Genomic DNA, 26,988 nt, shown 5'->3' with positions numbered 1-26,988 from the left:
ATTCGTTTTTTTCCTGCTTTAATAAGGTAGCAGCTTGACAAAGCCATAATAGCAATTATTTTACATCCAAGTAGTATGCAGTTCTTACTATACACACACACATAAATTTCAAAGTAATGGTATCGGTATCGGCCGATACTGCACAGCCAGGTATCGGGTATCGGTATCGGGGTCAAAAAATGGCATCGGCGCAACACTAGTCAATATCAGACATTTTGAAAAATAAATGCGGATTTTTCATTGGGGAGCCGAGCGTTATAGCTAATCGGTACAAGGACAAATAAAGAATGCATTTCAAACCACATAAAAATGCAGTTTGAGCAAATACTATGTTCCAGAGGACCTGCAGATTTTATGCCCAAATTTCAGGCTTTTTGCCACAATTATTGTTTCTATTAAATATGTTTTTTGAAAATACTCCAAAAAGAGATTTCAAATAAGAAATCTGGAAAACGTGGCGTGTATTCGTGTTCAAGTCCCCCTCAGATAATATTTTTCAGAAATGCGTTTTGCTGCAGATCCATCTGATAATTTTTTTAGGTTCCTACCAGCCATGCACATCTAGAAACATGCATGTCCCCCCCCCCCCCCCCCCCTTTGTTCTTTGCAACATAACTCAGGCTCAGTCAGATTGGATGGGGAGCTTCTGTAAATATCAGTTATCAAGCCGTGCTACAGTTAGATTTAGATCTGAACTTTCCAACATAAATATGCTTGTAAATAATTCCTTTAAAGCTCCAGCTGTATATTTGGGGTCACATTTGTTACAATTAGCTGTACTGTCAAGTAGGCATGGGCCAGTTACGGGTTTCACGGTAAACCCCGGTATGAAAAAGTCACAACTACTCAAGTTTTCCATCATATTCTCAACAGATTCTCACACCTGAGCTGCGGATCTCTGCAGCTCTTCCAGAGTTGCCATGAGCCTCCTGGCAGCATCTCTGATCACTGTTCACTAAAGTTATCTAAGAAACCTCTGAGGCCATCACAGAACTGTGTTTATACAGAAATTAAATCACTTGCAAGGTGATTTTACAAGACATTTTGTTGCACTGGAATTTCTTAAAAGGAATGCACATGATGCTAATCTGTAAAAAAAAATATATATATAATTTCCCTTCCTCTTAGCAATTACCTATTCCCTTGTGTTGGTCTATTACTTATAATTCAGCCAAAGTTTGAGGTCCTAATTTGAAAAAAAAAAAAAATGCAAGGCACTCTAACTTTGGATCAAGCCAACTACAACCAGGAATATAATTATCTGTTTTAAGTGCATTTCTACGCATTTTAGTGGGGTGTTACATACAAGCATTGACAAAAAAAAAAAGGTTGGAGTTATATAACAGCGATTTTCAAGTTAAACAGTTCAACTGGGGTAAACAAAACTGAAACTACGTGTTCCTCTGAAAACAATCCCTTTGCTCTAAATAAACAGACAGCAAAAAAATAATTTCCAGATTAAACTCATCATTCAGGATGGTTAGGAAACGCGTTTGTACAGCATGTACCGCTGCTCTGAGGCGGCAGACTGCCAATCAGTCGAGTTTTTCCCCCCCAAGAAAGAAGAAGACCAAAACGTTTGGCTGTGAAAAGCCGTCTGACTTTTTTTTACAGCAGCCGCGACAACCAGAACATGTGAGAACACGACTACCGTGACTCATTTAAATGAAGGCTTTAAGTCAGATTGTCAGAGTTTACATGATGGAAAGACCTTAATGATATCCACGGCAGCCCTCATGATTGCTCTCTAGTCACTACATGCCTGTTTGCTCCGAAACAGGAACAAAGAAACAGAAAGGAACTCATTACACTCCGGTTCTCAGGTTTTTACGTCGTTTCGGGTCCGTTTCTGACCTGGCCTTGCGTTTGCGGATCCTGCGCTCCATCTCAGCCTCCTCGTAGTAAAACTCGTTGTGGGAGTTATCCCTCCTCCTGGCAGCCGCCGCGATCATGGCCCGTGATTGGCCCGTGGAGTTATTGGTGGTGCTTTCTGCAAGACGACACACGCAGAGGGAGGATTTAGAGGTTTGCACGAAAGGTTTTTTCATCCAAACGTTCACAGCCGAGCGAGAACAAAAGGGGGAATAACGTCCTTTTTGTGGTAGAATCACAGAGGTGAAAGTGATCTCAGAGGGTTTGTGGTGGTGCAGCGGTTGTCACTCACCGTCCAGGGAGTAAACCTTGAATCCGGTCATCTTCTTGGACAAAATGGACTTGGGAAGGTTGACCACGGCAGGGTTGTAGACGGAGAAGTCGCTGTAATACCGGTCCAGCACCCAGACGGCGGCTCGCTGGATGCTAAAAACGAATCACAGGACAGAACCGATCAGAAAAACACTAGATATTTACATAAGCATTTGCCTTTAAATGTACATGTACATTATTTAATAAAATAAATAATAACAAAAACAAATTACAGCCCATTCCAGAGTAACATTATGATTAAACATCACTATCAGGATCAGCGGGGTGGAGACGTCTCCTCTGGGAGAGAAAAACGGTAGAAAAATAAACCGAATGAGGCTGAAAATGTTTCCTGGACTCCAGCTACAATCCTGGAATGTCCTAAACATTAAAAGACAATTAGACGAAACAAGCTCATTCTAACGTCTGAACATGGGTGAACTGTTTTTAGATTCTGGTGTGTGTCAGATGTGAAAGGGAAAGCCTAGGGCATCATCGTTACTTCATGATGAAATAGCCTTATGAATAAATTAGAGATTATTTTACAGTTGAGATAAATTACACGTAATTATTTCTTGTTACTGAAAGAGGCTTAAACATGGAAAGCTACCGTAGACAGTAATTACTTTCATTTTTGGTCAAAGTTAGTGAGAACCACTTTTGCTCAGTAGAATATCTTTGACAGGAGTTCCCCAAGGGCTCAATCTTATGCCCTGTTTTATTTAAAAAAAATAATTATTAATGGCATTGGAAAGAAAATGTCTAGAGTTAAGAGTTAAGCATTATGCAGATGACACCATACTTTACTCAGTTGCTCGGCGTTAGGCTACAGATGAAACGCTTTTAAACTGCTGATATCATCAGTTTATGCCTTAATTCCTTAGTCTAAACCAGCGGTGTCCAAACTTTTTAGCTATTGGGCCAAAATTGTTAAATCGAAAGCGCTCGAGGGCCAAAATAGGAAAAAAAAAAAAGCAAAAATACTAACCCTGCCCAACAAAATATGATAATTCTAAGAACTGAAATTGTTAAACTGTATTTAGCCTATTTTATTGAATTCTGATTATATTGTAATGAACCAAAGTCTGCATTTGAGTAAAAGTCACCTTATTTACTATGTAATTAAAGCAAATGTAAAAGACAAATATTCTATGTTGTACTGATAATTCAATTAGACATTCAATTGTAAGATTTTAACTTGTCTATAATAAATTTACCCTAATTAAAAATAATATGTTTCCATCTGCAAAAAGCCACCAGCGCTGGTCGGCCAAATCTTTCCTGAAATTCAGTTGGAGGGCCACACAAAATCAGCACAGGGGCCACAAATGGCCCCTGAGCCATAGTTTGGACACCCCTGACTTAAGCCGGGCGTACACTGTACGAGTTTTTCCCCTTTTCGGGCCGATTCTTCAGTCGTGCGAGCATTTTTTGAATCGGCCGAATTTCAGCTTGATCGTAGAGGGGGGGAGGAGGGGGGACTGGCTTCTCACGACTACCTCCAGATCAGGAATCGGACGATCGGTGAAAATCAAACATGTTTGAAATTCAGTCGGCTGTCGTGAGGTTTTTGTGAGCGCATCCTGCTGTTCAAGCAGAGCTACGAGGGGGCGCCCTCCCCTCCTCTCCGTCCCCGCCAGCGGAGGGAGGGAAGCGGGCGTCCCTGAAGCAACCTCCGGCCGGTGTTAGGGAGGGCGAGCCGTCAGGTCCGCGCAACGCGCTGGCCGCCTGTTTCGGCACTCCTCCGCGGTCCGCAACGCGCTGGCCGCCTGTTTCGGCACTCCTCCGCTTGTTGGGGGGGCGGGCCGGGCGACCTGCCGTGCCGCGCGGCCGCCGGTGCATCTCTTCCCTCCTCTCTCCCCTCCGTTCCCCTGACGCCCGGTGCCTCCTGCGGGCTTCGCCAGAGCTGGGCTCGAACCCCTGCTCTGGGTCCCTGTCACCTGCCACCACAGCGAGCGGTCCCAGAGGGGACACGCCGTACAGTGTGAGCAGTCCGGTCTCGTCCGAGCGTCGCGCCGCACAGATCGTGAGCGGTGAACTTTTAAACCCCGCGGTTCCCTCGCACAGTTTGAGATGTATATAAGTACCACGACTGAAAAACTCGTACAGTGTACGCCCGGCTTTAAACAAAACTAAATTGGTCTTGTTTTGCTGAAATTACTCTGAGATAATCTAAGACAATATTGTTATGTCTACCTAAACACTAGCCGGGAGATGTTTGAGCGTTTAGCTGGATTGTAGCTTTCAGTGCACATATCGCTACATTTACACTTCTTGTACCTTACAGTGCACAAAAATATCAAAGAAAATCAGGACAATCAAAATAAACACATTTTAACGAGGGTTAGGAACTTACACTTTATCCAATAAAATGAAAAAAATAAAGCATTTTTGACAATATGTTAAAGTTATGTTATATGTTAAACTATTTATATGCTGAAATTTGAAAAATAAAAAGCTCCTGTGAGCTAATTATGCTGTGAACCAGTTTCCAGGATCACCAACTCACCTGAGATGACCCACGTTGTAAAACTTGCTGGCTCCATCCGTGCTGCGGACCACCTTAAGGCAAAAAGCCGGCTGCAGGTGTCGGACCTCCAGCAGCACCAGAGCCAGGTACTGGATGAAGAGCAGGGCGTCCACCAGGGAGGCGGCATACTCCACGATGCCCCGGTAGTCCCTCTCCCTGGGCTCCAGCACCCGCACGCCGTAGAAGAGCCAGTAGGACGCCACGAACAGGAACACCAGCACCATCAGCAGGCAGCGGAAGACAAAGAAGCGCGGCAGGGTGGCCCGGGGAGGGCGGAGGAACAGCGCCCAGGAGGAGATGAGCAGGACCAGGAGCTTGAAGGCGAGGGAGACGTAAAGCCCTTCGCAGGGAGTGCCGCAGGGCTCCAGGACGTCTCGCCACAGCACCTGCGGCAGGACGAGGAAGGCCAGCGGCGTGATCAGAGCAAAGAAGCTCAGGCAGCCTCCGAGCACCGGGCCGATGAAGCGCTTGCACTCCAGCGGCGTCGACTCCTCCAGATCTTTGGTGACGCGGGTGAGGTCCTCATTGGAGAGGCTGTGTTCGGAGGTGCCCGTCACGACAGTGGTGGTCTCTCCCCAGTTATCATCCTGCAAAAATAAGGACAGAGATCTGAGGGATCCTTTTTTTAAATTGTCTTTGTGAACAAATTCTTTCAGAAGGCCACAAGTGGCCCACGTACCATAAATTGAACTCCTGAGACATTAAGTAAATACATGTATAGTCATGTTTTTGAATTTTAGCAAAAGGCCCCAAATCCATGATATGTAATTTAGATGATTACATTTTAAACCTCATTTTAATCTAAAAGCATTAACAATTAACTGTGACACGTTTCTGTTTCCCCATGTCGCTTTGCTGTTTAAGTAAAGGCCCCTTTTCAGCTGATCCAGCATAGACATAATATAAGAGTAGACGCGTCGTTGGGCGGGTTCTGCCTATGCTGCGATGCGTCAGAGCGTCCGCCATCTTGAATGTGGCAAATCTGCAGTTACTCAGTCACTTAAACAGTATCAGAGGGACTTTACTCTCTGAATATACTTTGTATTCGTAATGTTTTTATTTTTGGAATATTCTGAGTTTATTTTTGTATCCCTTTAGCTTCATTCTCCTGAATTTATTCTCCGTCCGTCCGTCTTCTTCCGCTTATCCGGGGTCGGGTCGCAGGGGTAGCAGCTTCAGTAGGGAGGCCCAGACGTCCCTCTCCCCAGCCACTTGGGCCAGCTCCTCAGGAGGAATCCCAAGGCGTTCCCAGGCCAGCAGAGAGACATAGTCCCTCCAGCGTGTCCTGGGTCTTCCTCTGGGTCTCCTCACGGTGGGACGTGCCCGGAACACCTCACCAGGGAGGCGTCCAGGAGGCATCCTGACCAGATGCCCGAGCCACCTAGACTGGCTCCTCTCGACGTGGAGGAGCAGCGGCTCTACTCTGAGTCCTCCCCGGATGACTGAGCTCCTCATATATATGAGGAGATATATATATATGAGGAGATATATATATATATATATATATATATATATATATATATATATATATATATATATATATATATATATATAAAATCACACAGCTATTTGGCTTATTTATAATACTTGAAAATCTATATATGTGCACATCTATGTCTAAATACAACAGTCTGTACTGTATGCAAGCTAAAATTCTTGAAAAAAAATGGTCTTGCACAGCTTTTTTCTAGTGTTGCAACTCTGCAGCTTTAGTGTGTCCAGTTTGGCAACATGGTGCAGCCTTAGTTTATAGAAGGCAGATACTAGTAGTGAAATCAGCCAGAATACATTTCCATGCAGCACAGGAATGAGGCATCTTTTCTGATCCACGTTCACTACAACAGAACGTAACTTTTTTTCTGCTACATACAATATGGCGGTGACGTTGACGTGCGAACCTGCGCCCAACGACGCGTCTACGTATATGGTGTCTATGTGATCCACCCCCCAGTGTAAACACACCTCCACACCCAAAGTAATTTATCTTCTTTTATTTAGTGGCTCTGTTGACCAGATGTCAACACCTGCTCCGTCCCTGCTGACAGGGACTGAAACCAAATGAGCGACTGCTGCAGCAAAACACAATTCAGTCGCTGATGGAGTTCAAGAGCCCGCGCCTGCACCCCACTTTGGCCAAATCTGTCAACAAGGCCGACAGCTGTGTGGTCACAGATTCACGCAGAGGTAGACAAGGAAGCGGCGTAACCCTCAGCTCGGACAAACATACATCCAGGCCTCGAAATATAGGATTAATCTGCCTGAATAAATCCTGATGTCACACATTTACCCCTGAATTGCAACAACCTGCCGATGTAGAGATTTTAAAGAAGTTGTGCTGATGATACAAATCTATTTTTTTCAGGGAAAAATTTGGATGAAATAATAAAAACGATAGAAAAAGAGTTAGCTGAGTTGAAAACATGGTTTGATTATAATAAGTAGTCGTTAAATGAAGGGAAAACTAAATGTATGGTATTCTCTGGTAATCGGGTCCATAACGATGTAAAGTTATGTATAAATAGAGTTGAAATTGAAAGAGTATATCACAGGCCTGCATATTTTATATTCCTCTTTGGTCATGCCTTATTTGTCTTATTGTTCAGAAGTATGGGGAAATGCAAATAAAGCAATTATTGATAAGTTAGTTACGTTGCAATAAAAAGCTATAAGGCTTATTAATAAGGTGGGATACCGTGAACCAACTGATAAACTCTTCATTCAAAGCAACACATTGAAATTCAAAGACATTGTTTATATAGAAATACTGGTAATAATGTATAAAGCAGTGAACAAAATTCTTTCTTCTGGTATTCAGAAATTATTTAAGTTAAGAGAGAATAAATATAATTTGCGAGGTTTGTTTATATTTGAATGTGCAAAAGAGAAGAGCCAGATAAAGTCTAGATGTGTTTCAGTTATTGGTGTGAAACTGTGGAATGAATTGAATGACGATTTAAAGTTATGTCCTTTCTTGGTGAATTTTAAAAGGGCTTTAAAATGTAAAATGATAAAATCCTATGTTATGTAGATTTGAATATTTATATATGTACTGTAAAGAACCTGGTAGGTTGTAAAGGTTGTAAGTATACACTGCAAAAACAGAACTAAAAATAATTAAAATGTTCTTAAATGTTGTGTATTTTTTCTTGATTTGAGCAGGTAAATTAGATGATCTGCCAATAGAATAAGATTTTTGCACTTAAAATAGGAACAATTCATCTCCATCATCTTATTTCAAGTACAATATATCTAATTATCTTATTTTAGGGGTCAAAATACTTATCCCATTGGCAGATCATCTTATTTACCTGCTTAAATCTAGGATATAAACACAAATTTTAAGAACATTTTACTTATTTTTAGATCCATTTTTGCAGTGTATAAAACAGGGTAGGCAATAATAAGCTTTGCTTCAGCCTATTCCTTTTTTTGGTAAATTCTGGGTTTGTTTGTTTATCGTTGTTTTTGTTTTTTTACAGTTTCCTGTGTTTAATGTTGGATAATTTACTAAAAGTAAAGTGAAAGAAAGAAAGAAAGAAAGAAAGAAAGAAAGAAAGAAAGAAAGAAAGAAAGAAAGAAAGAAAGAAAGAAAGAAAGAAAGAAAGAAAGAAAGAAAGAAAGAAAGAAAGAAAGAAAGAAAGAAAAAGAAAAAGGTGTGATGTTTGAGCGAGGCTGACCCTGTCGTCTCCTCGGGTCGATTCTGCGTCCAGCAGCGGTTCTCCGGGCGTCTGGATGGTGACCGACTTGTCTCCACGGCTGCTGCTGTCTCTGCTCTTAGAGCGGTGCCGGTCCCTCCGGTCCCTGAAGCCCAAAAAACACACATAGAGATTAGCAGAGAAACTAAGTGCTCAGTAATGGGTTTTCTCCCTTTCTTCTGTCTCAGTTCCATCATAATGCAATTCCTATAAAAGGAAAAAACAGATCCGGTAAAGAAACGTTTCACACATGGACATGAAGTTTGAAGCAAGATGACAAATAAATATCATCTGTTTTTTTTTTATTTGGATCGCTATGATGGTTTCAACAGCTTTCTTTTGATGGCAAATACATTCTCACATCCTCACAGCTTAACGATCTTCAGGAAAAACAACACAGCTTCACGATTTCATGCAATTTGCACAGAAACATAAAAAAATTACAAAATGATCTAATCATCTTAATCAATTCTTTCCTACTGCAGGAAAAATAACAAGCAGAATCTTGCGGTTATAATAACGTCAACTATGAAATAGAGTTGAGTGATAAATCGATTTAATCGATTCATTCGAATTTACAATTTTTGAAGATTTAAGTTTTTGGAAAATCCAGATTTTATTTTGCCAATGAACTCATTGGGCTTCCATGAAGAGAACAACAGAAATACTGAGTATATGTTTAGGAAAATATATTGTCAAAATAATGTAAACATGAAACTTTTTTACTATAATACGATGCACTTTAATTCACTAATTTTTTTTAAAGATAGTTTGAAGTTACACAGGTAAAGTGAAGCCTGGTCCTAAAACTACTAGCAACAATTTTGTTATACTTTCATTGTTTACAATGGCCGGGCGGCCATCTTGTTTTCAAGCATGTCTCTCAACTTGTATTTAGTTACACTTTGAATTCAGGTCCACTGCAGGATGAAATGCTTAACATAAAAGGACATTTATGAAATTATTTCTTTATTTCTTTTTGTGAAGCAAAATGGAGGGGGAAATAAATCGATTACTCGGAATTGGTATAATAAAATCTGAGATTTTATTTTTAAGCCATATTGCTCAGCCCTGCTATGACATTATTTATCAGTATATTGATTCTAATAAAGACGTGAGCAAAAATATACATTTAAATTGTAATATTCAGCAGAATAATACAATTTCACCTTTAAATTTTAAATGGTCGGAAAAGCTGCCTTTTCCTGCTGCATTACTCTTATTAATGGTGTCCGCAAATGTAAAACCTTCTGATGCAAATTGATTGTGAATGCAAAATGTCCCTTTCAGGTAACCATAAACAGCTCAAATTAAAGGTGTGGATGGATTAGGTGTTTATGATACCATTTATTCATCTGATTTACCTTGTGATTGGATACAAGAAGCTGGAATTACTAATTAGTTAATGATAAACCTTATTTTATCCATCTGAGGAGGACAATTTAATGCGTCTACTATACTAAAATCGCCACTCCTCACCTTTAAATTGCAGCATTTAGTTTTGTAAAGTTTTTTTTAGACTCTATAGCCCTTTTAACATTAGTAAATCTCATTATTGCAAGAAAGTAACTTTGGACTTTGGTCTCTAATTCAAACAATATAATTTAGATTTATTTTTGGATCAAAATGCCTCAAACACTAGTCTTTTTGTATAAATCACCTTCCAAATCAACTTTTCTTTACCAACCAAGTTGCTTGTTTTGATAAATTAACAAGTCATCCACATTAACATATATTGAATGTGCATCAAGTGAGTAACTCTCAGCGTTCGTGTCAGATTACCCACCTGTGCTTTCGGGAGCTTCGGGAGTGAGACGACTTGTATGAGTAGCCCGAATACTGCGACTCGTTGTCCATGTCTCGGGTCGGCGGTGAGCGGGCTGTGCGAGCCCCGCCTCCTCCACCCGTGCTGCGCCGCTCGCCGGCTCCTCCCAGCTGGCTCTTGCGCTCGGAGATGGACTTGGTGGAGAGGGTCAGAGGCAGCTTGAGCAGGTCAACCTTGCTCCTGAGGGAATCTATCTTGGAGGCTGATGAGGAGGAGGGACGGAGAAGAGGGGAGGTGGGGGAGCAGGGGGGAGGCTACAGAGAGGAGGACGACGGACTGGGAGAGGATGGTGGGTATGAGAGTCACAGCGGGGGGGAGGGGGAGGGAGATGAAGTATTTGAGATCTGAAAAGAAGAAGAGGCGAGATTAAAACTTTATGATTTGTATGACCTGGTTTTATACACCGTGATAAATATTTAACAAAAACTAGACGAACTTCACCAAAAATAGCCCACCTTCTTATTTTCATTGAACTTTCTGCCTTCATTATGATTAATAATAATAATAATAATAATAATAATAATAGTAGTAACATCATCTTTATTGTCATTGAAACATACATTGAAACATACATTACAACGAAATTTGTTCTCTGCTTTTAACCCATCACCCATGGGGAACACCTAGCCAACTTTATTTATAGTTGCTGAACAAATATGTAAAAACATACATAAACACATAAAAGATGTTACAAGCAACTAGAGTAAAATGCAGTATAAAAGCACATAAAATATTTTGTAAGAAACTTGAATAAAATGGATAAAGTGAGCTAATAAGTTATTTGTGAAAAAACTAAAATATTACATTGTTCACTGTGCTGAGTTCTCCTACTGCTTAATTTTGCATTATTTGTTATTTTGACTTTTGTCTTTTTTCTCTTCATAGTAGGTATAACTGGTCTGGTGTGTTTAGCTGTGACATCGGGGGGGCGGGGGGGGGGATCTTCTATGTTACATTTCCATATAACATAGAAAGTACTCCTGGGTCAGTGTGTGCTTCTGTGCTTTCTGTGTCTCTGCTCTGTCTTCTCTAACCCCCAGTGGGTCGAGGCAGATGAGCGTTCACACTGAGTCTGGTTCTGCTGGAGGTTTTACTTCCTGTTAATGGGGAGTTTGCCTCTCCGCTGTCGCTTCATGCATGCTCAGTATGAGGGATTGCTGCAAAACCATCAACAATGCTTTGCAATGACTGTCCACTGTGGCTCTACGCTCTTTCAGGAGGAGTGAATGTTGCTTGGAGAGACTTGATGCAACCTGCTGGGTTTCCTTAGAGAGGAAACTTTCTGACCAACCTGGAGGATTTGAATGAATTTGACTTTGTAAAGTGCCTTGAGATGACGTGTTGTGAACTGGCGCTATATAAATAAAATTGAATTGAAGAAAACATGGGTCTTCAGACCAGTTTTAAAAACTGACAGGGAAGAGTCTGATGCGCAATGGCAGTAAAATCCAAAGTCTTGGAGCTGCCAGAGAAAATTCTCTGTCCCCTCTGAGCTTTCGCTGCGATCTCGGCACGTCCACGAGAAGCTGGTCCGCTGACCTGAGTGAGAGAGTGGGGCAATGCACTTGCAAAAGCCCAGAGAGGTAGAGCAGAGCCAGACCATTTAAAGATTTAAAAAGAAATGAGAATCTCAAAACGAACCCTTAACTGAACAGCAACCAGCGCAATGAGGCTCAAACAGCAGATTTGTGCGCTCTGTTTCGTGTACCAGTTAAAAGGCGGGCAGCTGCTTTCTGCACCAGCTGGAGACGAGACATTGATGTCTGAGACTCCATAGAATAGAGAGTTGCTATAATCGAGGCGTGTTGTGATAAAAGCATGGATTACAGTTTCAAAATCCTGTTTTTAGACCATATGTTTCACATTTGCCAGTTGATATAAACTGGATCCATTTTTTTACCCCAAAATTGCTGATAATGGGTTCTATATGCTGATCTAGAGGGCCAAGCTCTAGAGGTCCTGGGGTCCACCAGAGACCCGGGGACTAAAAAACAAAACCTGTCTTTTTGTCATTAAAATTAAAGAAGTTAAGAGTCATCCAGGCTTTTACTTCCTCAAAGCACTCAAACAGTGATTGTGCAGAGTATGTTTTCTCATGTTTTAGGGGAACATAAACCTGGCAGTCATCAGCATAAAGCTGGAAGGCACAATTGTGCTTCCTGAAAATAGTGTCCAGGGGAAGAAGGTATAATGGAAAAAAATGGTGACCCAAGAACTGAGCCTTGTGGGACTCCACAGGAAAGGGAAGCAGAAGAAGAAGCTTGTTGGACTTAGTGGAGAGAGCCAGAGGCATATTGAGCAAGTCAACCTGCCCCTGAGGGAATCTATCTAAACGGCATGGGTGTTGCCTGGAGGCAAGCCTGTTTTTCCCATCCTCTCCATCCTGGTGCTGTTTACACTCATGCCACCAGTGCTGTATTATGGCCAGCTGGTGAAAACCCTTGTGTTCATGTAGCAAAAACAGAAATTGTGAGAAATCAAGACTTTCCATACATTTCAACAAAGTCTGGTGTTTTCTGTTTGTTTCCTACAAGGTCAGGCGTCACAGTTTCCACTTTCCTCATTAAAATATTTTCAATGATTCAAAACATTAAATTACAGCACGGTGTAAAATATAAAGTGTGGTATTCATGTATCTCATTTGTTGTCATTTTTATTCTGAGTAAGGAGGGAACAAAGCAAAAAAAGTGATATATATATATATATATATATATATATATATATATATATATATATATATATATATATATATATATATATATATATATATATATATAGTGGGAAACAGGCTACCCAACAACAACCCTCAGTCATACCAAACAAATTAATCTCTGTCAGAGAAACGAATATTTTTATTTCAGTTGAATAGTAATGAAAAATGAATGAAGGAAAAGGGGAACAAAAGCAAAACAAACGAGGATGAATTTAATAGGTAAATTAAAGCCTATTAGTTTTTGATGCAGCTGCCCAAGGTTTATTTTCTGACCTTGGGACCTTTGCTGCAGGTTTTCCTCCTCCTCGCTCTACCCGTTACCTTTCTGATTACATTGAATAAGAGCCTGTTGCAGCACAAAAAAATCACGCATTAAACCTAAGAAAACATTTAAAAACAGATTTGCAAAGAAAGAAAAGTCAACAAACGAAACAAAAAAGAAACAAACAGAAAGTAAAGACTAATACAAATACACTGATCCATTAATTATAGGACTTAAATGATTAATATAACCAACAATAGACAAATAACTAAGTAGACATAGAAACTAATTTTTATGCTCAACCTCCTTTTGTAATCAACTGTTTACCTTCTAAAACAGCCAATTACACGGCATATGAGGTGGGATCACCTGCACCACCTTTAAAAAGTGTTACCCACAAACAAAATCACTGCCTGTCTCAGACGAAGCACTTTTTTTTTTAGCTTCGATTCGAGTGTAAAACTTGTTAAATCCACAATAATTCCAACTTGTCGACACAGAGTCTAAGAAAGTCTGAATATTTAAACCAGTAAAAGTGTGGCGTGAAAAGCCACGGCATTAATATCAGATTTCAAGAGGGTGGGTCAGAAACAAAGTGGGTTTTATTATGCGGCTCGGATGTGAAACGACCCTTTAAGGGTCTGAGCTTATTATCCACAGAGGGAATCAGAGGTCTCCACCCGGCAGACTGAGCCCTGTGTGCTCCATGGACGCTTACACCCATTAACCCCCTGAACCCAGGTTCTGGTTTCTCCACGACGTCCAGGTCTCCGCCGAGGTTAATCATTACACGGCTGCATCTCCTCTCCGAGACGGCCCGCTTCGGCCTCGGTTTGCTGCGGCACAATGGCGGCCATATTGGATTACGGTGTTTGCACTAAACTTGTTTGCCCTCTCTCCCACCCTCGCTCCTGCTTGGATTCCCTCCCTGGCGGCCGTCGTCCCCCGGGAAACGGGGGCCTCTCCGCTGCCATGGCGATGAAACGGGGGGGGTGCTCGGATGAAAAGGCGGAGGCCGGCAGTTGCCGGGGATGCGGATCCGTTCTCCACGCTGGAGGAAAGTCTCCAAAACAAACGTGCCGGCATGATGGACGTCAGGCTGTCAAACGGAGGTTATTGAGAACGGCCGGCTTTCATCGGCCTCTGTGAGAAACCGACGGGCCATTAGCTGCGACGTTGTGAGGTTTCTCTCTTTCCATCTTTAAAAATCGCTTCTTCTCGGCCAGATTGTGCACAAACCGGCCTGTGGGATTTCCTGTAGGTTTCCCAGTCCTCCATTAAAAGGAGGGCAGATTCCCTCATCCGAGACTGGAATCCCTTACCAGACCGGAGAAGGTTCTGAAACGAGCTAAACCTCAGCGCAGCGTTTATTCCTAACCTCAAAAGTCAAATGACTAACGGCCTCCTCCTCCAGAGTAATGACCAGCTTTTATCTGCAGTAAAGGCCGAGGAGAGCAGAGAAGAGTCACAAGGAGCTAAGAGGCGAACACTGTGAGCACAACATCTCTGTACCGGCATGAAAGCTGCTCTCTGATCGTCACAATAAGAGACGGCATTCTGACTTGTGGATTATGTCCAACTAACTGAGATTACGTGAGGGAAAAAAAAAAAAACACATAAGGAAGCTAAGATCGAATCTCTGCTTTGCTCTGAATCACTTTAGGAAAGTTAAAGATTCCTAGCATCGCTAAACCGAGCACAGCTTCACATGAAAGGCTTCCAGCAAAAGACATAAATGTGCCGGCGGTTCCTGGAGAACCCTCATTAATCCCTGGGAAACCACATAAATGTAAACACCGTCCTAATTAAAGGGCAGCTCAGCTGAAAGGTAGCGGCAGAAACCTTGGCTGAAATACCCTCCATGTCCGGGATTCATGTTTATCCAGCAGATTTGGTGAAAATACCAATTAGGTAATAATTGCAGAAGCTACGGCTGCGAGTCAAAGATGTGAAACATGAAGATGTCTGCGTTATTCCAGCAGCCTGTTTACCAGTAAACATCTGAAACTCCTGCATTAAACAGGCGAAGGTAGATAACCGTGATTACCGCCACTCAGCTGTGACTCTGAATGACTTTAGTGTGAGAAACATCATTACCGAACGTTTCAGATAGAAAGCCGGATTAATCAAAAGAAGAAACAAAATGTTTTATGGGGTCTTCAGCTGTGGTGGGAGACTGTTCCCTCATCTTGGTGCCACAGAGTTTTTAATTGTTGTTCAAAGAGTTACAGAACAAATTCAAAGACTACGAGCAGCAGGGAGCTTAGTGAGAACTTAGGACTGGAGCCGAGCGTGTTCCGAGTGTTTTTCGGTTCGTGAACAAATTTTAAAACAGATCCTAAAAAGAAGCAAGTGTTAAGACTATAACACACAACAAATATCAACACACAGGGTTGCATTGGTGGTATGGCTGAAGCACTTTCTGGACAGCTTGGGGATGTGGGAGAGGTGATTTATGCAGGATTCATTTTATATAATTAATTTTAAGATGGGCGTACACTGTACGATATGTTCAATCGTTGTACTCATGTACAGCTCAAACTGTACGACGACGCCGCAGGGTTTAAAAGTTCACAGCTCACCAAATCAGTTCTTACTGTATGGACCGACGCTTTGATGTGACCTGACTGCTCACACTGTACGTCTAAAACCACGTCGGACTCAGCCTCGTAGAGAGATGGCGCTACTCGAACTCGTCTACCTGGAAGCCAAATGTCAACAGTAGAAGAAGAAAAAGACTAAAGTGTAGATGCTCGCTGTTAAATGTGAGGCTCACTAGAATAAAACGCGCTGCCTTGGTAATTCTACGAGTTTCTCCTCCGTAGTTTGACTCCATGTCACACGTACCGCTGTCATGCTTCTCTCCACTCCTATGTTTTCGTCTGAGAAGAAGAAGAATTCCCTTGTTTGCACATGCACAGTGCATGAGGTTGGGTGAAATCGGCTCGTAGCTCTGCTTCACCAGCAGGAGGCGCTGACCATCACCTCACGAGGGCCAACTGAATTTCAAACATGTTTGATTTTCATCCAATCGTCCGATTCCTGATGGGGAAGTGGTCACGAGAGGCTGATCGCCCCTCGTTACACCCTGTATGCTACAGGACGCAGGACGAAGCTGAAACTCGGCCCGATCCAAAAAAATTCTCTCACGATTGAAGAATCGGCCCAAAAAGGGTAAAAATAATGGTACAGTGTACGCCCGGCTTTAAAGAAATAAAAAATGTCACCACTAGGTGGGCTGTTGATCACTGTCTGTAGAATAAAACAAGTCGTAACAAGCTCGCCTCTCTCTACCTGCAACTGAAAACGTGAGGCTGTTGGTAATCCTCGCTTTGTCTCTTTTTGCTTATCTGACAATGTCTTTGCCAAAGACCGTTGTTTTGTTTTTTTTCCTTCTTCTTTTGTGGTAATAAATGGGTCCTGACCGTCTTCAGGAGAGCGTTTCGACCCGCTGGCCGTGTAATCCCAGGCTACTCTGCTCTGACGGTGGCATTTACAAGAGACTGGACAACAACACAGAGATGGTGTGTGACTTCATACCGTAGCCCAGCTAAAAAGATACCTTTAGTTCTTTGCAAACCTTTTTTTTCTATCTAAAATGATGAATTATTGCTTATTGTCTGAAAAAAGTTTGCTGTTTGAAGTATAGAGTACATCATTTCCCCTGCCTCAACTGTTGTTGCACCAATGAGGCGCTTGATTTATTCATTAATTTATACCAAATATGACTGTTTGGAAATATTTCAGGTCACCAAACACATGGACAGGTGATTGAACTCTTAAAAACACCGTTTTAAAACTACAGTTCGTAAATTATTTGCTCACTGGAAAGCTGTAACAAACAAAAGCTATTAAGTCATGTTATGTATTTGTCTTTTGAATTTTTGTATTGAAACTGTTGATAAAATGGAGAGTTTGCTAAAATGCGTCATAACCTGAGAAACTCATACCAGTCTTTGCTCAGTCCGTTCTCAGAAGATGCTCAGCCTTTGCAATAATAAGATCTAAATTCATCCAGAGAAAAAAAGAACAAAAGTCTTTGTGGTCTTTTGAGGAATTATGAACCTGCAAAATGTTTCAGCCAGTAAAAAAATGGTTATATGGTCCGTGTTGCGTTGTAATTAACGTTACAATAACAACATGACACTAAAAGACACTTTTAAATAAGATTAAATAATAAAGGAATCTACAAAACAATTCAAATGATTCGTTTGTTTAAAATTAACATTTTTAGTGTCTAGACTGTATGTTGGATCTCAATAACTTGATTACCAAACTTTACTGAGTCATCTAATACATCTTTTATGATGGTATAAAAAAATATGTATGGTTATTTTATTTCTCCCTGGAATAACTGATGGAATAAAAACACATTAGCTGGCTACTGATGTCAGTTTGGTCTATAGGAAGCCATAAGATAAAATCTCAAAATCCATAATTTCTACTTGCTGTTCTAATTATATTATGTGTATTTCTAATTTAGTTACAGCAGGCCTGACATTTCCCAGAAATCCTTTTATTATTGAAGAGCTAAAGACCCAAAACCAACATCCAACACAAAAAAAGCACGCTCAACAACTGGGGTGGATAAGAAAAATAAGTAGTTAATCACGTATAACCCCTCCCAATATTGTAATAATAACTAAATTAAAGCTGCACCCATGCAGGAATGACACTTTAAAAAAAAACATGCTTTAAAGAAAACAAACTGATGGCTTGATAAACAAATGCAAATTCAAACAATACATTTAACATCAACAAGGAGCGGAACTGTCTTTAAAGACACATTTTTTTAATACACTGAGCTGCTCCGACGCCTGTTAGCGCTGCTTTTTCGCTTTTTTCGCGGAATAAAACCCGTTTCCTGTAAACGTTGCATCACCACATCCATATTTGACCCGTTGTTCGCTTTAACGAGTCACAGATGCTGCAGAAAGCTCCGCCGAGGGGTCTGCCTTTGTAACCGGAGCCCCGTCTCCAGCTTACGCGCTCCCCCGAAGAAACAAAGGCAGGAGCCAACAAAAGAGACCGGTTTGAAGAAAACAAAAAGAGCAATGCGTGATTTAAAGAAACGTCACAGGGCCGTAAATCAAGGCCTCTGAAAGCAAACATCCACACGCTCGGCTCGCTCTTTAAAACAAGCCCGGTTGCATGCGTGCGCTTTGATACTGGTGAATTCACCTGTCTGGCACCTTGCGTGGCTTTCAGGAAGCCTGTAAGTGAGAATAGGACACAGCACTTGATCTACAAAAGGTGTGGTCCACTGCTGGGAGGTGTAAGGTTTCCTATTCAGCCATCCGTCCTTTGGCCCAGTTAAAGGAACTCACTGGGACTCCTCTTAGACCTGAAGTTCATCCTCAAAGCTGAACGTGCCCAGTTTGTTCAGTAGAACACAAACCCGTCTCTGCATGCAGCTTTTCCTGCTTCATCAGTACAAAGTCACCCCCCCCCCCCCTTGACCACCTTTGACATTATTCCTGCGTAAGCATGGCCAGCCAAACAGAGGCGTCCTTTCACCGCTCGGCTTCAGGAGTTTTCCCTCCTGTGTAGAAATGCGGAGCGGCTTCAGCAGCAGCAGCCGGCGGGAGGCCGATGCAGAGGTCTGTGTGTGTGGTCCCAGATTAAACATCGACCGCGGCGGGGCTTCCGGCCTGCTCGGTGACATGACTGAGCGGCTTTATGGCTCAGACCAAAGGATCTACGGAGTCACTTTATTATAAACAGGGGAGTGCAGCAGTCTCTCAAAACACATCTCAATAACAAAAGATAGAAACCGGGCAAAATTTCTGCTCATTTATACCTGCTTATTTTCGACCAAGACATGTCATTTAAATTCCATATTAAACAGGTTTCCAGAGTTTCCTTTTTTCATCTCCGGAACATTTCCAAAATTACAAATATTCTGTCCAGGGGTGATGCTGAAAAACTGGTCCATGCATTTGTTACTTCAAGGCTGGACTATTGTAATTCTTTACTATCAGGAAGTCCACAAAATGCAGTTCAAAGCCTTCAGCTGATACAAAATGCTGCAGCAAGAGTTCTGATGAAAATCTTTCTCCAAGTTTAGCTTCCCTTCATTGGCTTCCTGTTAAATCAAGAATAGAATTTAAAATTCTTCTTCTAACGTATAAAGCCCTTAATAATCAAGCTCCATCATATATCAGAGCTCTGATTACCCCGTATGTTCCTAACAGAGCACTTCGCTCTCAGACTGCAGGTCTGCTGGTGGTTCCTAGAGTCTCTAAAAGTAGAATGGGAGGCAGATCCTTTAGCTATCAGGCTCCTCTCCTGTGGAACCAACTCCCAGTTTTGGTCCGTGAGGCAGACACCCTGTCTACTTTTAAGACTAATCTTAAAACTTTCCTTTTTGACAAAGCTTATAGTTAGAGTGGCTCATGTTACCCTGAGTTATCTCTATAGTTATGCTGCTATAGGCTTAGGCTGCTGGAGGACATCAGGGTCTAATTTTCTCACTCTACTGATTTCTACTGTTCTCCAGTTTGCATCGTTCGTTATTTAAACTTTTAACTTTTTGTTCTCTTGTCTTTTTCCATCTTCATAGAAGGTACACCTGGTCTGGCGTTCTGTTAGCTGTGAAATCATCCATGGGAGACAGATCATCCACTTTTACCATCTAATGTAGAACAGATTACTGGATCAATGTGAGCTTCTGTGCTTTCTGTGTCTCTGTTCTGTCTTCTCTAACCTTCAGTCGGTCGAGGCAGATGAGCGTTCACACTGAGCCTGGTTCTGCTGGAGGTTTTTCCTGCCCGTTAAAGGGGAGTTTTCCTCTCCACTGTCGCTTCATGCTTGCTCAGTATGAAGAATTGCTGCAAAGCCATCAACAATGCAGACGACTCTCCCTGTAGCTCTACGCTTCTCCAGGAGTCAATTCTGAATTGGCGCTATATAAATAAAATTGAATTGAATTGAACTTATATCCCTAAATTAAACAGCTGAGTCGGGGAATTTGGCAACACAAACTAGTAATGGCAAAAATTTGCTCAATCAAGGAAACCGAGGTTTTAATAAGCCACTTCCTAAAAAACGTCAATTTTCCATTTACAGATCAAATGTCCCTTCAATGAGAGGCCACAGAAAGTACCAGGGTGACCAGTTTTCTCCATCAGTACGGATCATAAATGTAACGCACCGCCGTTCCTCTGTGCACGGTTGCTGCACACTGCCAGTCAGCTGGCCAAAAGATGCAAAAATGAAAAATATGGCCACTCATCACACTTTAAAAGTTAAAAATACAGTTTTGAGAAACGTGTTTGTAAACCAGCTGACTGCAGGCTACGGCCTGACCAGATAGCCCAACTTGATGTCGTTCTCTATAAAACGCAGGAAGGAAAAAGATATAATATTATGTTCAATAAGTTCATTTACTTGAGTAACTACTGCTAAATTAGTGGGTGTTTATTCCATATTTTTGCATACAGGAACTTTACCCGAGTCTGTTTTTGTCTGGTTGCATAAAAAGCATTTTTCTTAGTGTAATACGAGTCAAAAGACGTAATCTGATAATAACAACAGGAACTGATTGCGTGATAAGAGTGAGCCCAGGTGTGTTTTTTTTTTTGGTTTTTTTGCAGGAATAAAATCAAAATGGGGACAACCCGGGACAACTTTTCTCTGCCAACAAGACGCAGCATGGCATGCAGGTGAGTGTGGACCGTTCACTTAAGAAAATATAATTTTCTGGCCATTTATGCCAAAGAAAACAAAGAGAAGCCCCTCGATGAAGCGTCGTTTCCCCTGGAGGGTTGTGCACGAGCCTGGGCTTTAGTTTTGTGCACGTCAAGGGAGAGGAGGAGGGTTTCCGATGGGTAAAAGACAGTTGGAGGCGGGGCTTAAAGTTCAAACTAAACTGTATTCCTCGCTCATGATTCAACAGGGTGCAGAATCAGGGAAGGTTACTTTAAGTCTGTGTGTATCAAAATGTGAATAGCTACATGTTTTAGATAACCTTTCGTAATTAATAGGATAGTTTTATGTTTGCATTAGTAGACATATTTAGTTTTTTAGTTAAAATGAATCAGCCGTACTGTAGAAATACTGAAACAGTGAAGCTGTGGCATTTACCGTGAGAATCTCATACAGACCCACGCCTTGTTGCAACACCTTCAGATGTTAAATATTAAATTGGCAGCTTTACAAGTCTGAGAAATGCAAAACAACCTGAACACGGCAGTACTTATTAAAGCATACCTCTATCTGGGGGCACACAGCATGCATGGAGAGAAAGTGTTTCCACCTTTAGGTGAGGGGCAACATTCAGGCCCAGAAATACCGTTAGCTTGGCACAAATCTCGAGGTTATTTTTTGTTTACCCTTTTATGAAAATAAAATGACTAACAGGTCGGTGATATCAACACCTCAGTTAGGTATCACCCCTAGTCATCAGAGGTGTTGATATCACGGACCTGTTAGTCATTTTATTCTCATAAAAGGGTAAAAATAAGGGTAAAAATAACCTCGAGTTAAAGCATCCTGCCTGTCAATCTGTCTGGCAAAGCTTTATTCATCTGCAGTCAACATGACGTCATCAGTCTAAGTTAGTCATTTTGTTTCCCTCAGCAATTTTCAATCACCTGAGAGGACATATTATGGGTTCCCTCTAGAAAAACAAGGAAAGAACACGTTCTATACAACGTCTCCACAATAAGGCTCATAACAAACCCCGATTGACCCAAAGGCTTAAGAAATGTTGCTCACAGCTATATAAGCAACCCAAAAAGGTTTTGGGTTTCTGCTCCATGGAGCGATGAATCAACAATACATCCGGAGAAGGTACAGTGATGCTCTGGTGCCTTTCAATAATTTATCAGCAAACACCAAATATTCATAACAACGATAAAGGTGCAACAAGCCGGACAATAAATGTGTGCCACCGGTCAGTAGCTGGGGCCACAACTGCTGAAGCGTATTTAAGAGGTGGAGAAGATAGCAGTAGTGTGAACTTGATTTGCATTGTTCTACGGTTCTACCCAAAAGTGTTTGCATGTTGAGACAAGATGGCAGGTGAGATCTGTGCATAGATAAACCACGCGGTAAGAAAGTGTCATTATTATCCATGAAGTCGAGTCATTTTTAACGGGAATTCAGACGAAACCGTATTGTGATAATTACCAAAAAATGCCCATTAAGGAAAGAAAATCATGATAATGTTTTTAATTTCATCTCACCCAGCTCTGTCAACCAAGGCTTGGTTTCAGAAGAAGCTCTGATTGGAAATCTCTGGCATGCTTTTTAAAAGGCCGTTATGTGATGCAGACCCAAGAATATTAGTGAACTGGAGGCTTTCGCCTATTAGATGTGGGATTATATCCTTCAGGAATCCTGTTTGCTACGTCTCACAACAGCAAAATGTGCTGATAAATACTAAAGGTGATTGTCGTTAAGGTTTTGAATGATTTGGACACAGGCAACAACTGTCAAAGCGTCGTCTAATGTTGAATTTGGAGAACCGACTTGTAACTTTAGACGCTATGAGCTATTAAAATCGATCCTGTTTGGTTTGCTTATGGCAAACAGCTCCTGGTTGGAAACATTTTACAGATAAACCAAATCGGAAGCGGATATTGAATAAACGTAGATGCCGCTGGACGTTATTAGCGCCACATTTGATCTACTTGATGTCGGACATGACCAACAAGCTCTCTCGGGCGTCGCAGAGAGAGAAGCAGCAAAGCTTTTAAACACAAACACTAATGCTCTGTCATAAAGCAGAAAATCAATTTAGCGCTTGTCAAATAATAACTCAAACCATATCAAACGATAATATGTCCTAAAGAAACACATTGGCTCAGCACTTGTGCATTCCAATTCAACAGATGCATTTTCTTTACCGCCTCCTTTCTGTCGCCAAAGGCAGAAAGACATTAAGCTGTCATCAGACGCTGGAAGCTGCTGGCTGCAGCTGTCTGGGGGGGGGGGGGCATCTCTGAGCTGACCGTCCCCGCTTGGCAGCCAACTGTGAAAATACGCGTGTGCACACACCCAGGCTCCACCAGAGGAAGAGGCTCATCATCCTGGCAGCAGGGCCACACACACACACCCGCCCAGATTATATCGACCACCACCCACGCTCGCCTGGGACGACGTCAGCGCACAGAGAACTGAGATAAACCGGCCGACGGCTGCAGTCAGACGTTGAAGCTCGCAGCTCTAGAAAACCACAACAGGTGAGCCGCCGGGCGTCAAAAACTCCCACGGTGGGGTTTATTCCACCTTAAATTACAAATGCCGGTAAATTATAGCAGAGAGAGACAGGAAGTGGCTCAGAGAGGGCCTGAGATGGATGCGGTTCGGCGCCTGTCTCAGGGGACCAAGGCGGCTCTTCTCCTGACTGACTGATATCATACAATAAAGACACTCAGGCTCATGGTAGACGTCCAAAAGATGCAACGGTTACGGCTATTTGCAAAGATAGCCAGGTTTAGTGGAATGAACCAACCCAAAGCAGAGCATAATGCTGAAGATCCAGTTTTTAAACTGTTTTACCAATAAAAACTTAAATAGTCTTTGATGCATACCGCTAAATAAAGCGGCCTGATGACAGAAGTCCCATAACTGATAGACAGAGCCCACCTGTTTTCCTCATTCAATCGCAGTATACATGCAGCTGCTCTGTGAAGGCCTCAGGGGTTTGTTAAAGAACGTCAGCGAACAAACGCCATCGTTCTAGCTTTGAACGTCTCAGTGAGCTCCGTTCAATCCATCATCTGATGGTGGAACAGGTATGATGCAGCTTCGGGTCCCCCCCCCACCTGAAATGGCAGGCGGGGCAAGCAGAGGAACATTCAGAAAAGCAGCAGCGAGCTCCATGAGTGACTCAGGAGGAGCTGCAGAGATCCACAGCTCAGGTGGGAGCACAGAAAGAACAACTTGGCCATTATGGGAGGAGTGGGAAGAAGACACACCCTTCCTCCGATGAAACACGGTGGTGGCAGCGTCATGCTGTGGGGCTCCTTTTTCTTTAGCGGTGGACAAGGAAATCTGAAACCGATCAGGGCTGATGGAAATATGGAGGAAGCTAAATACAGGAAAACCTGAAAGGGGAAGAAAAGGCAAGAGAATGGAGACGGAGGTTCATCTTCCAGCAGGACAGCGACCCTGAACACACAGCTGGAGCCCAGTGGTTTAGATGAAAACATATTCATGTCCAATCAGAGGTAAGACTGTCACAGGCGCGCTATATTTAATCACTTTGAGCTCATTTATAAACAAGCCGGCATGAAACGCCGGTGCAGAGACACCCCAAAACACTCACAGGTGGTTCCAGGATGCACTGGCTTGACTTCAAGCATCATCTTGCTTCCACTTCAAAACTATCCACAACTCACTGTTGGGTTGATGCATAAAATCCCAGCAGAGCAGAGTGCACAGAAGTGCTTCCTCGTAATGCAACAAGTACGTGAGAGTTCAGGGGAAAAGAAAAGGCATTGCAACGGCGTTATTTACCACAAAATTCCCTATAAAGTTACACAGATTCTCACTAAGACTCTTGTGAATAGCACACTGTCTATTTCCCATGCATTGTTTACATTGTTTTTCATTTCAATTGTTTACATAAATCGCTGCTGCATCTTTATCCTGAAAATTAGTGCAATCTACTGTGATTTTTAGAGTGATTTCTTTTCAAGCTGTATGCAAACGAAATTTCGTTCCGTACGCACTTTGTGCATACAAAATTACAATAAAGATATCTATCTTTAGCGTCAGTAATTCATGGCGGCTGACAGATTTCATACACAGCTCCATTTCCTGTCAGACACTCAAAACTGTCCTCAAATGCACCACAATCTTCACCTTCATCACAGAACAGAAGGTTTCAACAATCCCTCCCAAAAAGCTGGTTTATTTTCTTAATATCTGGTGTAAAATTTGTTTTTTCAAACAATACATTTATTTATTTGGATGAATTATCATCCACTTCAGAATACAGACAATTCCCTCTTGAAGATAAAGAGGAACGTGGAACTTTTTTACTCTCACTACAATTATATAAATTGTTTATTTACATTGTCATGTAATCATCTGATTTTATTTACCTAAATATGTATCATTACTGTGCAATTATCATATAGTAATATATATTGCCATATTTTCCCCTTCTTTTTTCTCTTTCTAAGCTTAACTTTAGATTTACCTTTCTTTATAATAATAAATCTTGTGTGTAAGTCTTCTGTCTACCTGTTTTGCCCACTGTCACGCCCAAATCCCCTCATTGTGAGAAAATAAAGGCATTTATATTCTGCTCCGTTTAAAATGCTGGTTTTGAAATGTTAAAGAAACCATAAAAACAAAGACAACTTCACATTTGCACGTAGAAGATGATTTAAGGGGGTTTATCGCACGACTAGTTGGACAAAATGATCAACATTAAAAGGTTATCGTTGTCTTTCTTTTAGTCTAAATAAAATTTTTGTTGATATGTCTACCGTTGGCATCCATTTACTGCCAAATTCTTCTGAATCTATGTTGACATCCTGTTTTATTTCCTTAACAGCCAAACAAAAGTGGCTTTAGTCTTTCTCTGGTTTCCCCCTATGAGATAAAGAGCCGCATTTAACCCCCAGTTTGTATTTCACAGCCTCGCTGAAGCTGGGCCTGTTTTCTCTGAGCAGCAGCAGCACCTATTATTCCTTCTCAGTTTAAATTTCAGCCTCATAATAAACAAAAAAAAGGAAGAAGAAGAAAGAGGTGTCTGGAGGCATTTAGCTCCTGTAACCTGCATCAATAATTTAGCAATAGTCAACAAGCACAAAGGGAGAACTTACTCTGAAGAAGGGCCAGAATAAAGAGTTGTGGGAGCTATAAAATGAGGAGGGGGGGGGGGGGGGACAATGGAGGACTCTTCCAGGCCCCTGCGGTGGCGTCCTGAAGCCAAGTGATCCGAGCGCTCGGTCCCTTTCTGTCCCCCCTTCCCCTGAGTCCCGGACAGGACGCCCTGCGGAAATGAATGGACGCACTGGAGGAAAATTCAAACCCTTCGGCCTACAACCCGGAGCGGACGCGCTCGTTCCCTCCAGACGCGTCTGCGTCCTGGCCCCCCCAACAAACCCGGGTCCCGTCCTCCAGGATGGGCGCACGGAGCAGCGCGGCCTCCTCTCCCCCCCAGAGCAACAATAGGGGCCGACGAGGCTCCTAAACTTCCCTGCGGTTTGGGAGAAAAGGCGACCATCGCGTCCTCCAGACTATTGTTTGCGGGGCTGAAACCGGAGAGCTCCAGCGCCACACAATCCTCCCCGTTTCCCCGCCGCGTAAAGACCGAGCGCCGGCGTCCGCCTCCACCGAACCTCTCGGCACATTTTCCACCGCAATAAAAAAAAGAAAAAAGAAACATACAAATACTACTTACTTATTCCAGATCGTCCATTCAGGTATTTTTTTCCCCCCACACTTTCCACTTTCTCTCCACTCAACCGAAGCAACCGTGGGCCCCGCCTCCGCTCCGGATTGGCCCCTCCCAGTGTTGCCAACTCCTCAGTAAGGAAAGTAGCTATTGGCTGGTCTAAAAGTCGCTAGAAGTCGCTGAATGACGTCATCACCTAATTTGCATAATCTGCCACATGATGTGATGTGCATATTATTGACGCTGTGTGAGAAATAACGTCGTTAGAGAGAGACAAAAAGTGAGTAAAAACACTCAATATATATAGAGCTACTTTTTTTCTGTCCATTAATGTTTATTATTATTATTATTTTTTTTTATTAGTGTTTATTTTATTACAATACTAACCCTCCTCCTTTACCCGGGTTTGAGACCGGCAA

At 42.2% G+C, this 26,988-nt stretch overlaps 1 protein-coding gene across 1 annotated transcript in view; it reads right to left on the bottom strand.

The window, feature by feature from the left end:
* vangl2 (VANGL planar cell polarity protein 2) overlaps positions 1–26,678 on the bottom strand; it is a 30,827-nt gene extending 4,149 nt beyond the window's left edge. Inside the window, exons 1-6 of the mRNA XM_021309912.2 lie at positions 26,576–26,678; positions 10,196–10,578; positions 8,392–8,515; positions 4,694–5,301; positions 2,165–2,298; positions 1,855–1,990 (exon numbers count right to left, since the gene is read on the bottom strand). Of these exons, the coding sequence (XP_021165587.2) occupies positions 1,855–1,990; positions 2,165–2,298; positions 4,694–5,301; positions 8,392–8,515; positions 10,196–10,266 (1,073 nt within the window). The 5' untranslated portion in view covers positions 10,267–10,578; positions 26,576–26,678. The remainder of the gene's footprint in view (positions 1–1,854; positions 1,991–2,164; positions 2,299–4,693; positions 5,302–8,391; positions 8,516–10,195; positions 10,579–26,575) is intronic.
* Positions 26,679–26,988: the final 310 nt, after the last annotated feature.

The sequence above is a fragment of the Fundulus heteroclitus genome, chromosome 6 (assembly GCF_011125445.2).
Source record: "Fundulus heteroclitus isolate FHET01 chromosome 6, MU-UCD_Fhet_4.1, whole genome shotgun sequence".
NCBI classification, from domain to species: Eukaryota; Metazoa; Chordata; class Actinopteri; order Cyprinodontiformes; family Fundulidae; genus Fundulus; species Fundulus heteroclitus.
This window is presented reverse-complemented; position numbering and strand designations above follow the sequence as displayed.